Raw genomic sequence first — 14,172 nt, forward strand, 5'->3', positions numbered from 1 at the left:
CCGAGCCGCGCGGCAATACTTCCTTCAAACCTCGCCGCCCAATGGCCGAACGGGACGGAAGGACACACGCGCGTCGCCGCGTGACGTCACGTTCAAGCCGACCAATCAAGAAATCGAAGGCCCCCCCCCCGGAGCGCTCTCGCTCGCTCGCTCTCATTGGTCCTCCGAGGGGCTCTTCTGAAGTTTGGAGGGCTTTTGCCTTCCCACCGTCTCATGGCTGCGATTGCGCAGAAGAGAGCGGGGATGCTTCCTGCCTTTTCTTCCTCTCGCTTCTCTGCCAACGGCTAGAAAAAACGACTCTTAACGCATGCCGTTCTGACTGTACGATTGACTTCCCGACTGATAGGTCCCAAAGAAACGCAGCGCCGAAAATCCAGGTTGGGCTTAAGAACCGCCGCCTAACCGCCGTCGACTATTCCTACTGGCTGTTTGTCGCGTCAATCGCCGCCTCCACTCTGTGACGCAAGCCTCCCGTAAGAGGCAAAGAGCCGGATGCGATGCGCTAGGCTAGGGAGAGGGCGTCGCGTCGTGGTTGGCCGCTTGCTATGTCACTCAATAGAGCTACCTTGCTGACAGCTGGAAGGCCGGGGGGGGAGGCGGGAGCGAGGCAGTATCAGCCGCTGCTGGCCTTAAAGGGACACGCACCCGGCACGGCCGCCCTTTTACGACATGGCGGTGGCCGGGGCCCCTGAGCACACGGTGAGCCGGTGGGAGACGAGGCCGCGGCGGTCCTGCTCCATTACGTGGGGCGGCACTCGTAGGCCGTCCGTGGAGGCCTGAGTGTACCTTCTCGGGAGGGGGACAACAACAACGCGCTCTTCACATGCCCAGAGACGCGTTTTCCGTTAGGCTAGTGCAGACGTAGGCAACCTCGGCTCTTTTATGACTCATGGACTTCAACTCCCAGAATTCCTCAGCCAGCATAGGCTGGCTGAGGAATTCTGGGAGTTGAAGTCCATGAGTCATAAAAGAGCTGAGGTTGCCTACCCCTGGGCTAGTGTCTATATTCCTTAACTTCGACAGCTTCCCCTGTATTCTCACCCTCTTCGTCTAGCATGGACAGGTGGCTGAGGGGAGATATAGCTTAACTGTAGCACTTAATTTGGGGGGGGGGCAGCGGCGGCATGGGGCTATTAGTGGCCTCAGTGTAAAATATGAGGATAAGCCATTCAAATAAAACTCTGCTCAGTTTCTAGGGGGAAAGTGGCTTTTCTGGGTGCTTCTTCTAACCCACAGCCTTGGGGCTTCCTGGTGGTCTCTCCTGGTGGTCTCCCTTTCAAGGCCTCTGCTTAAAGATCCTGTGAGCCACTTTTGCTATTTTGGGCTGGGTAGGGAAGGTAGATAGGGAAAGAAGAGAATTTCATTGAGGGCCTTCTCAGCAACAGGAAAGGCCGGTATATAATTGTCATGGGTTTATTTATATTTATATGAAAAGCTAAGGGACGCCGTGGCTCAGTGGGTTAGGACGCTGAGCTTGTCGATCAGAAGGTCGGCAGTTTGGCGGGTCGAATGCCGAGTGCCGCGTAACAGAGTGAGCGCCTGTTACTCGTCCCAGCTTCTGCCAACCTAGCAGTTCGAAAGCACGTAAAAATGCAAGTAGAAAAATAGGGACCACTCCGGTGGGAAGGTAACAGCGTTCCGTGCGCCTTTGGCGTCTAGCCATGCCGGCCATGTGACCGTGGAGACGTCCTCGGACAAGCGCTGGCTCTTCGGCTTTGAAACGGAGATGAGCACCGGCCCCTAGAGTTGGAAACGACTAGCACGCATGTGCGGGGGAACCTTTACCTATATGAAAAGCTATATATTTATATTTAGAATAACTTTTACATTAAAAGGTACATTTAAGGTACAAATTCCTTTTCTCGAAGAGTCACAAGTTTACTGCATGTCCCAAAGGCACTTCTTCAAAAGACAACTGGGCTTTCTTGGTTTTTCTCTTGAAGACTTTTTTTCTCTTCTTGTCCAAGAAGCCTCTTCAGTTCTGAAGCTGAACGGAAACCTTGTTGGATAAGAAGCGAATCTGTCTTCAAGCAAAACAAAGACAGTCCACTTAAGTCTTCTGAAAAAGCGCCTTTAGAACAACCATGACCTGGATGATTGAGATTCTTATATTTACTGTAATTCTAGAAATTCTGACAACTGCGTGTTCTATTAACTCCTAAAAGATTTTCTGTATTGTGCATTATTGGCGACAAAATTTCTCGGAATTTCACTTCTTATGCACCTCTTCTTAACTTTTGATTGTCTAGCTTTCCTCAAAAGGCATGCATGAAGTCTTTGGTATCAGAGAACAAAATTTTATTTTGTTCCAGATATTTTTATCACTTTGTCTTCTGTTCAATTTACATTAACTAGTCTACACAGAGGTAGTGGGTTGTTTCATTCCCTTATAGAGTTTCCATATGCAGGGTGCAAAAATTCTTGTGATTAAAAGATTACAAAGTTTTCTGCATCTCTTATCCAGATTTTTGTAGCCCACAATAGCCCTAGTTAATTGCATTTCATTTCCTCTTTTTAAATCTTTTAGAAACTTTTTTAATGCTTTTACAACATTTGTAATCTGTCTAGAGAAAAGCAATTTAAAAATGTGGTTATTTGTAATGGTTTATAAAGTGCAATGGCTGGGTTATCTCAACACGCAAAGCCAAAAATAAACAGTATTATGGATTAGAGTACAGTACCATAATATGTAAATATAACATTACCATTGACTTTCAGTTGGTTTCAGATCTTAGCAGGATGTTTCCTATACTTTCTTTTGTGTGTTTTGAATCTCTATGTAAGGAAATACTGGTTTCCTCTCTTCAGCAGTGTTTCTGCAGGAGCTTATTTGAAGGATTAGGGCATGCAATTTAAAACATGTAAAATAATAGAAATTTAGACATTGCAGCATTTTTATAATGTTTTAAAGAAGCCTCTTGAGAGCTTTTAAGTTCAGAGCATAATCTTTGGGGAGGCAGAATAATTCTGCAGTTGTTACTTTACTGTAATCGTATATAAATTTATTTGGGAGTTCCATAGAGGGTGTTTCTCAAACAAGTCTATATGATTTATATATTCAGGGATAAATTTTAAATAGAGTTGTGTTGAGTTGCTTAGCATCTGGGCCACCCTAGAAATCAGATACTTTTTTGTTGTTGTTGTTGTTAGCTGCGAAGTCGTGTCCGACCCATCGCGACCCTATGGACAACATTCCTCCAGGCCTTTCTGTCCTCTACCATCTTCTGGAGTCCATTTAAGCTCACGCCTACTGCTTCAGTGACTCCATCCAGCCACCTCATTCTCTGTCGTCCCCTTCTTCTATTGCCCTCGATCTTTCCCAGCATTAGGCTTTTCTCCAGTGAGTCCTTCCTTCTCATTAGGTGGCCAAAGTATTTGAGTTTTAGCTTCAGGATCTGGCCTTCTAAAGAGCAGTCAGGATTGATCTCCTCTAGGACTGACCGGTTTGATCGCCTTGCAGTCCAAGGGACTCGCAGGAGTCTTCTCCAGCACCATAGTTCAAAGGCCTCAATTCTTTGGCGCTCAGCCTTTCTTATGGTCCAACTTTCACTGCCATACATTGCAACTGGGAAGACCATAGCCTTGACTATACGCACTTTTGCTGACAGGGTGATGTCTCTGCTTTTTAGTGTGCTGTCTAGATTTGTCATGGCTTTCCTCCCCAGGAGCAAGCGTCTTTTAATTTCTTGGCTACAGTCCCCATCTGCAGTGATCTTGGAGCCCAGGAAAATAAAATCTGTCACTACCTCCATTTCTTCCACATCTATTTGCCAGGAATTGAGAGGGCCAGATGCCATGATCTTGGTTTTCTTAATGTTAAGTTTCAACCCAAGTTTTGCACTCTCCTTCTTCACCCGCAACAAGAGGCTCTTTAGTTCTTCTTCACTTTCTGCCATTAGAGTGGTATCATCTGCGTATCTTAGGTTGTTGATATTTCTTCCGGCAATCTTAATTCCAACTTTTGATTCATCTAGCCCTGCCTTTCTCATGATGTGCTCTGCATATAAGTTAAATAGGCAGGGCGACAGTATACAGCCTTGCCGGACTCCTTTCCCAATTTTGAACCAATCAGTGGTTCCATGTCCAGTTCTCACTGTTGCTTCTTGACCCGCATATAGGTTTCTCAAGAGACAAATAAGATGGTCTGGTACTCCCATCTCTTTAAGAACTTGCCACAGTTTGTTATGATCCACACAATCAAAGGCTTTAGCATAGTCAATGAAGCAGAAGTAGATGTTTTTCTGGAACTCCCTAGCTTTCTCCATGATCCAGCGTATGTTGGCAATTTGATCTCTAGTTCCTCTGCCTCTTCGAAATCCTGCCTGTACTTCTGGTAGTTCTCGATCCACATACTGCTGAAGTCTAGCTTGTAGGATTTTAAGCATGACTTTACTAGCATGAGAAATGAGTGCAATGGTGCGATAGTTTGAACATTCTTTGGCACTGCCTTTCTTTGGAATTGGAATGTAAACTGATCTTTTCCAATCCTGTGGCCACTGTTGAGTTTTCCAAATTTGCTGGCAAATTGAGCGTAGCACTTTTACTGCACTGTCTTTTAAGATTTTGAATAGCTCAGCTGGAATACTGTCACCTCCACTAGCTTTGTTGTTGCTCAGCTTTTCTAAGGCCCACTTCACTTCACATTCTAGGATGTCTGGCTCGAGGTCAGTGACCACCTCATTGTGATTATCAGGGACATTAAGCTCATTCTTGTATAGTTCTTCTGTGTAATTTTGCCACCTCTTCTTAATCTCTTCTGCCTCTGTTAGGTCCCTGCCATTTTGGTCCTTTATCATGCCCATTTTTGCATTAAACGTTCCCTTCATCTCTCCAATTTTCTTGAAAAGATCTCTGGTCCTCCCTATTCTATTGTTTTCTTCTATTTCTTTGCACTGTTCATTTAAGAAGGCATTCTTATCTCTTCTAGCTATTCTCTGGAATTCTGCATTCAATTGGGCATATCTATGTTTTTCTCCCTTGCCTTTCGCTTCCCTCCTTTCCTTAGCTATTTGCAAAGCTTCCTCAGACAGCCATTTTGCTTTCTTGCATTTCTTTTTCTTTGGGATGGTTTTGGTTGCTACCTGTTGTACAATGTCGCGAACCTCTGTCCATAGTTCTTCAGGCACTCTGTCTATCAGATCTAATTCCTTAAATCTATTTGTCACCTCTACTGTATATTCAACAGGGATATGATTTAATTCATACCTGAGTGGCCTAGTGCTTTTCCCTACTTTCTTCAGTTTAAGCTTAAACTTTGCAAGGAGAAGCTCATGGTCTGAGCCACAGTCAGCTCCTGGTCTTGTTTTTACTGACTGTATAGAGCTTCTCCATCTTTGGCTGCAGAGCATATAGTCAATCTCATTTCTGTGATGACCGTCTGGTGATGTCCATGTGTAGAGCCGTCTCTTGGGTTGTTGGAAAAGAGTGTTTGCTATGACCATCGTATTCTCTTGACAAAATTCTATCACCCTGTGCCCTGCTTCATTTTGTACTCCAAGGCCAAACTTGTCTGTTATTCCGGTTATCTTTTGGCTTCCTACTTTGGCATTCCAATCCCCCATGATGATAAGGACATCATTTTTTGGTGTTAGTTCTATAAGGTGCTGTAGGGCTTCATAGAACCGGTCAATTTCATCCTCTTCAGCACTGGTGGTTGGGGCATAGACTTGGACTACTGTGATATTGAATGGTTTGCCTTGGATTCGAACTGAGATCATTCTGTCATTTTGAGGATTGTATCCCAGTATTGCTTTTCCTACTCTTTTATTGACTATGAAGGCTACTCCATTTCTTCTGAGGGATTCTTGCCCGCAGTAGTATACCTGATGGTCATCTGAATTAAATTCACCCATTCCTGTCCATTTTAGTTCGCTGATACCTAAGATGTCGATGTTCAGTCTTGTCATCTCTTGTTTGACCACGTCCAGCTTTCCTTGATTCATGGATCTTACATTCCAGGTTCCTATGGAGAAAAAATCTTTACAGCATCGGACTTTCCTTTCACCACCAGACATATCCACAGCTGAGCGTCCTTTCGGCTTTGGCCCAGTCGCTTCATTCTTTCTGGCGCTACTAGTACTAGCCCTCTGCTCTTCCCCAGTAGCATATTGGACGCCTTCCGACCTGAGGGGCTCATCTTCCAGCGTCATATCGTTTTGCCTTTTGGTACTGTCCATAGGGTTTTCATGGCAAAGATACTGGAGTGGTTTGCCATTTCCTTCTCCAGTGGATCACGTTTTGTCAGAACTCTCTGCTATGACCTGTCCGTCTTGGGTGGCCCTGCACGGCATAGCTCATAGCTTCATTGAATTACGCAAGCCCCTTCGCCACGACAAGGCAGTAATCCATGAAGGGGATCAGATACTTATTCTATTCAATTAAATTCTTACTGACCTATCTTAAAATTTGCGAGCTTGGGACATTGAATTGATAATTGTTTGAGTCCCCATGTCACATTGTTGTCTTTGCATTGCCTCTAAACTTGTTTGAGTGCTTTTGTTGAATACATAATTTTAGGAGTATCTCCAGTTTACTTCCTATGTTATACTTTTCCAGTTTAGAACAGCTCTGAGTGTGCCAAAAGAGTAACTTAATCATAATGTTGCGTAGCAACCAGCTGAGAAACTTATTTCAAATAAACATTTGTCACTTAATTTAGATCTAAGTTGTTGTGGGTATGCAATACAGTAAGCCACAAAAGATTTATCTCCCACTCCATGTCACATGGACTAAACTATTTAGACAGGATACATAAGCAGGAGAGAGAAGAAAAAATAATAATAAAAGCTACATAACAAGTACCTGCCTTGGCTATATTGAAGCCATGCTAGTCATGTTTCCTTGGAAGCATACAGCCTGTTTTTGTGGAAGTAAACCAGAGTTGTTGGTTACAGGTAGTCCTTGACTTATGACCACAACTGAGTCCAGAGGTTCTGTTGTTAGGTAAGACATTTGTAAGTGACTTTTGCCCCATTTTATGACCTTTCTTGCCACAGTTGTTAAGTGAATCAAAGCAGTTGATAAGTTATTAATATGGTTGTTATGTGAATCTGGCTTCTCCATTGATTTGGCTTGTCAAAAAGTTGCAATAGGTGATCACACGAAACCTGCAACTGTCATAACCAGTTGCCAAGCGTCTGAATTTTAATCACATGATCATGGGGTCGTAGGTGTGAAAAATGGGTCATAAGTCACTTTTTTCAGTGCCGCTGTAACTTTGAACGGTCGCTAAACGAACTGATGTTGGTTGAGGTGTTGAAAGAAAAACCTTCCTCGTGGTTCAGTCCAAGCTGGGGATAAACAACATGGGGACTGCTTTAGAAAGAAGGTTGCAGTTTATTGAAGAGGAGAGCCAGACAGAAAGATGGCTCTGGAATAGAAGAAAAGAGAATGAGCACATGTAGGGAGTGGGTTTTTATACCCTCTTGAGCCTTTTGTTTGGAGTTGTTTCCTGTTCCTGTTTGAGGCTATTTCCTGTGTCATGTATTTGACCTGTGTCCCTTTGGTATCTGTGAGTTAATCCTATTGTGTCCTGTCTTAGACTTTGGGTGGGGTATGTAGATTTTAGGTGTCTCGGTCAGTCTTAATCTTCTAGCTCCAACCTTCCTGAATGGATTATTACATCTGCATTTCTATAGAGCTGGTTTCTGCTTGGGGGAGGGAGACAGAAAAACTGGGCATGCTTTTCTGCCTCTTTAAGTTCCTTTGAGGAAATATATTTTTCTGCCCTTTTTAATATTTCCTTCTCTGGGGGGCTGACTTCCCACAACCTGTATTTCCAAGCAGAAAGGTGGATAATATGGTTTTACATTATAACTATTTTTTGCCCTCTTGTCTTTCAAGAAGCCCAAGGCTGGCTGGCTTGCTTTGCTTATTTTATTATTCCACCTTTATTCTTTTTCATAAATAAGGTGATGAACATCTATAATATTCCTTCCTCCTCCTGCTTTCCCCTCAACAACCCTGTGAGGTGGGTTAGGCTGAGAGAGAGGGAATGGCCCAAGTCAGCCAACAGCTTTCATGCCTAAGATGGGAATAGACCTAACAATTACTAACCTGCTGTCTTAAACACTAGACCAAATTGGCTCAAATATTACTCCTTCCTTCATTCCTCTTCAGTAAATACTCAAGAGTATATTTAACTGCTAAAGAACAGTAGCAGGCCTGAGTTTCTTGATGAACAAGGATTTAATTTCTGGACCACAGTTCAGTTTGCTCTTTGGGAGTCATCTACTTTTGCCTACTTGGAACAGCATTTTTTTGTGGCCAGCTGACCTGCCATTGGTAGCGGATTTATTTTAAAAATGGCAGGCATTCTTTCTGCTAATAAAGCTGTATGAAATCCGCATTCTGATTTTTCACTACTCATTAGGTGAGTAGGCAGAGAGCCATTGGGTTGTAAGTGTTCCCATTAATTATGGATCTTCAAGTGTGGCTTCCCTAGCGAGCCTGTGAAGTGATTTTAATCTTCCTGTGGACTGATGAAAGAGTAGCATAAAAATTGGGAGATACGGTGTCTGAGGCCTCCACCCCTTTTGAGGGAATCCTTCAATCCTTCACAGGTTCACCAGGAAGGCCATGTTTATCAACCCACCTAGGGGAAGGATTTAGGACAGGGGTCTTCAAACATGGCCCTTTTATGACTTGTGGACTTCAACTCCCAGAATTCCTCAGCCAGGCATGCTGGCTGAAGAATTCTGGGAGTTGAAGTCCACAAGTCATAGAAGGGCCAAGTTTGAAGACCCCTGATTTAGGAGTTGGAACATTTATATCCTAATGACTCTCTGCCTACCCTCCTAATGAGCCTATTCAGGTTAAGTGGGAACTGAAACCATCCTGGAGGACATATATGGGGTTCCCTCAACCAACTTGCTCAGATTGAAGAAGCTACTTGAATAAACAGTGACGTGTTTCGAACCAAAAGGAAAAAAGAAAAGAAATCCAAATGATGATGATGATGATGATGATATTCCTCAGGCAGGAAACCCTATACCATTTCAGACAAATGGCTGCCAAGTCTCTTCTTAAAAACTTTCAGTGTTGGAGCATTCACCGCTTCTGGAGGCAGGTTTTTCCACTGGTTAATTGTTCTAACTGTCAGGAAGTTTCTCCTTAGTTCTAGGTTGCTTCTCTCCTTGATTAGTTTCCATCCGTTGTTTCTTGTCCTGCCTTCAGGCGCTTTGGAGAATAGCTTGACTCCCTCCTCTTTGTGGCAGCCCCTGAGATAGTGGAACACTGCTATCATGTCACCCCTCGTCCTTCTCTTCATTAGATGAGACACCCAATTCCAGCAACAGTTCCTTATATGTTTTAGCCTCCAGTCCCCTAATCATCTTTGTTGCTCTTCTCTGTACTCTTTCGAGTCTCAACATCTTTTTTACATTGTGGTGACCAAAACTGGATGCAGTATTCCAAGTGTGGCCTTACCGAGGCATTGTAAAGTGGTATTAATACTTCATGTGATCTCGATTCTATCCCATGCAGCCTAGCACTGTGTTGGCTTTTTTTGGCAGCTGCAGCACACTGCTGGCTTGTATTTAAGTGATTGTCCACTAGGACTCTGCAATCCCTCTCACAGTTGCTACTATTGAGCAAGGTACCACCTACTATACCTGTGCATTTGGTTTTTCTTGCCTAAGTGTAGAACATTACTTTTTTCACCATTGAATTTCATTTTGTTTGCTATGACTCAACTTCCAGAAATTGCCAAATCTTGCAGAAGTGCTCACGTATCTAGTTAGTTACAGATTGGAAGCTGGAAGGGACCTTGGAGGTCTTCTAGTCCAGCCCTCTGTTCAAGAAGGAGACCTTATATCATTTCAGACAAGTGGCTGTCCAGTCTTTTCTTAAAAACCTCCAGTGACGAAGCACCCACAACGTTTGTAAGCAAGCTTCTTCCACTGATTAATTGTCCTCACTGTTGAGAACAATTAACTGTTAAGGGAAGTTTCTCCTTAATGATGAATTGCTTCTCTCCTTGATTAATTTCCATCCATTGTTTCTTTTCTTGCCTTCCGGTGCTTTGGAAAATAGGTCGATGCCTCTTTTTTGTGGTAGCCTCTCAAATACTAGTACACTATTATCATGTCATCCCTAGTACTTCTTTTTTCTAGACTAGCCATATCCAATTCCTGCCACCGTTCTCCATATGCTAAGCTTGTAAGCCGCCCTGAGTCTTCGGAGAAGGGCGGGATATAAATGGAATTAAAATAAAATAAAATATGTTTTAGTCTCCAGACCCTTAATCATCTTAATTGCTCTTCTCTGCATTTTTTCAAAAGTCTCAATGGATGTTGAATGATGGAGTCGAGGGGGTTGGTGAGACTCCATCGTCCTTGATTAGCTCTCTGGAATAGAGCACAAAAATCTTGGAGATTTCAAGCATTGTGTTTGTTGGTGTGTGAGTGTGTGAAGAGAAGCCTAGCAGTGTAAAAGTTATAGACCCTGTCCCTGGTCTGCTAGAGTGTGACAGTAGCTGTTTTAGGGATTGATAATCCTTACCAACTCAACAGTGGTTTTTCTCTAATCAAACCATTATAGTCTAAAGATTCAGTTTGTTCTCCTTTCTGTTATGGATGAATGTGGGATAATATCTCCGTATTTTTCAAGGAGCTGAATTAACCTTTTTTTACTTGCTTTCAGGGCGTTCTCCATGCAAGTCACACGTCGACATCATACACTGATGGGCTTTCAGCAGCTTCCTTCTCTGAGTACCCCAGGCACAAACCATTCATTAATGCTGACCTATGCCGATCCCCTGCCAAGCCGGTAATTGCCTATCCGGAGAGTAACAGCAAAGGTAATATTTCTCCCCAGAGGAAATGGGGCTGTCGGGAATCGTTTTTACTTTATATGTAATCCAGTTCCAAACAATAAATCATCTTGGAAATGGTATTATCTTTCTAGGCCTTGATGTGCACTTCCCTTCTTAAAAACTACTATATGAAATTTGAAGAAAGCTACGTGTTGTTTTGTGACACAGATTAATAAAAATTGTGGGTGTTTAGGTAATAGCATAATAATAATAATAATAATAATAATAATAATAATAATAATAATAATAATAATAATAATAATAATAATAAGTTGGAAGGGACCTTGGAGGTCATCTAGTCCAACCCCATGCTCAGGCAGGAAACCCTATACCATTTCAGGCAAATGGCTGTCCAGTCTCTTCTTAAAAACCTCCAGTGTTGGAGCATTCACCACCTCTGGAGGCAGGTTGTTCCACTGGTTAATTGTTCTAACTGTCAGGAAGTTTCTCCTTAGTTCTAGGTTGCTTCTCTCCTTGACTAGTTTCCATCCGTTGCTTCTTGTCCTGCTTTCAGGTGCTTTGGAGAATAGCTTGACTCCCTCTTCTTTGTGACAGCCCCTGAGATATTGGAACATTGCTATCATGTCACCCCTCACCCTTCTCTTCGTTAAACTACACATAACCCAATTCCAGCAACCGTTCCCTATATGTTTTAGCCTCCAGTCCCCTTATCATCCTTGTTGCTCTTCTCTGTACCCTTTCTAGAGTCTCGACATCTTTTTTACATCGTGGTGACCAAAACTGGATGCAGTATTCCAGGTGTGGCCTTACCAAGGCATTGTAAAGTGGTATTAGTAATTCACGTGGTCTTGATTCTATCCCTCTGTTAATGCAGCCTAGCACTGTGTTGGCTTTTTTGGCAGCTAATGCGTGCATCAGTTTCACAGGCACAGAATGGCAGCTTAGTGGTGTTTCTCCTCCAGAGGACTAGGCACTGCTGGTTCCCCCGGGTGCCCTCCTGGCCTCAAATTTGCTTTCTTGATATTTCCTTCCCAACTCCAAGTAACTGCATGATTCCTGAGCCTTTGATTGGATGTAATCAGAAAATACAGTTAACCCTGTCTCTTCCTTCAGCCTGCAACTTCTATCTCAGCAGTGTCTTTGCATGACAGACCGCATGGCTTCAGCATCTGGCAATAACATTGTAGCTCTGATATTACTGGTCACCTCAGGCTTAGATTACTGCAATTTATAATACATGGGACTGTCCTGGAAGGAGGTTCTGAAGCTTTATTTATTTATTTATTTATTTATTTATTTATTTAGATTTATATACCGCCCTTTCTCGAAGGACTCAGGGCGGTTTACAGGATGTTTAAAAGAAAATCAATACAAAAGTTAAAACAATTAAAAAAGATTAAATGAAACCCTGAGAGAAAATAAAAACCCCAGTTAAAATTAAAAATTAAAAATTCTCAGCCTGGGCCAGAGAGCTCGAAGAGCCAGGTCTTCAGGTCCCGGCGGAATGAACGGAGGTCGCGGGCAGCTGGTTCCAAAGGGCAGGCGCGCCCCCTGAGAAGGCCCTCCCCCTGGGTGTTACCCGCCGGCAGTCTTTAACCGGTGGCACCCTGAGAAGACCCTCCCTGTGGGAGCGCACTGGACGAAGGGAGCTTGTTGCTGGCAGCAGGTGTTCCCTTAGAATCTAGAGTGCAGCTTCTTGCCTACTGACTATTACCATTATTAATAGCAGAATAGCACCAATCTTCTTGCAGTTCTGGTTTTCAGTAGACCGCTGGGCCCAATTCAGGAGGTCGATTATGACCTACAAAGCCCTTTGGGGCCTTGTTAGAATGATAGAATTGGAAAGGACCGTGAAGGTCTTCTAGCCCATCGCAGTCCTCCTCCTATTCTGAACAAATGGTTGTTCAGTCTTTTCTGGAAAACCCTCAGTGATGGAGCCACCCACAACTTCAAAAGGTAGATTGTTCCATTGCTTAACAGTTTGGGGACTCACTTGGCTAGAGTGTCTCCATCCACTCCAAGAGGGCTGGCCGAGAATCCTTCCCCTGAGAAATGTCAAGAGGGGGAACCCTCTCACATTGAACAGTTTTCCTCCAGAGATGCAGACAACCCCTTTCCAAAAGACACCAAGGCCCATCTCGGTGAACCTGTGGGGCAGAAGGTGTAACTTAGGTTGGAAGCCGTCAAATTTGAGAGGAATTGTTTGGATGGTTTTCATTTGATGGTGAGCTGCCTAGCTTCCTAGGGAGAAAGCAGCATATCAATTACTGTAAATAGCGAATGAGTTAATCTGTCCTAATTTTTGCATGCTGTATTGTTGCCTCTTTCCTAATCTCTGTTTTTTTATATATATATAACATCTGGTCTGATGGAGATGCGTTGCATTTTGATTTGGCCCTAGTAAAGATATTGTCAAACTCTGGTGGTTCATTTTTTCTCTCTCCTGTGAACTAAAGTGGGTGTGATTTCTGCTTATTAGTGGACTACCTGTGTGGGTACGTATTGTTTTTGCACTGTTCTGTCATTACATTTTCTAAAGGTGTTAAATGTACTTTTGTTCAGTTACGGCGACATAAACGAATAAATGGCATTAAATGGAACAAAATCCCACCTGGTCAAAATGTCTTCTTTTTTTCCCCATGCTTAATTTTGTAGTAACTCTGCAGTTTATATTTTAAAGCTGAGAAAGCGCTGACATTAGGTTTAGATAAGAAAACAGTATCTACAGCATTCTGAAAATAAAAATAAAGACTCTAGCACTGTTAATCCGAGATACGCCAGTTTGCCTGGCAGAGCATTGTAAACCAGTGGATAGTCTTCACGTCCACGGAGGAAGAAAAGGAATAGTCCCTGGGGGGAAAATTGAGACACATGTCATTTTTTGAGATCTTTTTAATACATTCTGCATTTTATAGTATCGGTTATGCCAGGGGTAGGCAACCTCAGCTCTTTTATGACTCTTGGCTGGCTCAGGAATTCTGGGAGTTGAAGTCCATGAGTCATAAAAGAGCCGAGGTTGCCTACCCCTGGGTTATGCAGAAAGAAATAAGTGCTAACTGCTTTCTCCTCCCTCAACAATCTTGACTGGTATCATATGCCTCAGCTGCCCTTTTGTCATAAAACCTATAATTTTATCTTTCCTCCTCAACCTGTTTTGATGGTTTACATGTCAGTCATTTAGATGAGTTTCCTGGTCCCTAATGAATTAATGCAAATGTTCTACCAGTTATCTTTTGTGTTGGAATCTAGTGGGAGGATCGTATTTCTGTCTCTCCCTATTTTGAGTGTGTCCCTTGAGGATCCCAAGTTCCAGGAAGCCGCATGGATTTTCATCCTCCTCTACCCATTTGGTCAGATGCGGCCTATTCACGAAGGAGAGCAGCCTTTGAAATTACAGG

The 14,172-nt window shown here is 43.3% G+C and overlaps 1 protein-coding gene across 3 annotated transcripts in view; it reads left to right on the plus strand.

Moving 5' to 3' along the window:
* Positions 1-26: 26 nt before the first annotated feature.
* CEP57 (centrosomal protein 57) overlaps positions 27-14,172 on the plus strand; it is a 34,222-nt gene continuing 20,076 nt past the window's right edge. For 2 of the 3 annotated variants that reach the window (XR_014026320.1, XM_081326869.1), the window contains exons 1-2: positions 27-377; positions 10,642-10,798. Coding sequence is in view for 2 of the 3 variants with exons in the window: in XM_081326869.1 (XP_081182995.1) it covers positions 42-377; positions 10,642-10,798 (493 nt within the window). In the remaining variant the exon portion in view is untranslated. Of the gene's footprint in view, positions 378-590; positions 700-10,641; positions 10,799-14,172 lie in introns of those variants that run through there. The other variant, XM_081326870.1, reaches the window with a different exon arrangement.

Source organism: Vipera berus (assembly GCF_964194415.1).
Source record: "Vipera berus genome assembly, chromosome: 4".
NCBI classification, from domain to species: domain Eukaryota; kingdom Metazoa; phylum Chordata; class Lepidosauria; order Squamata; family Viperidae; genus Vipera; species Vipera berus.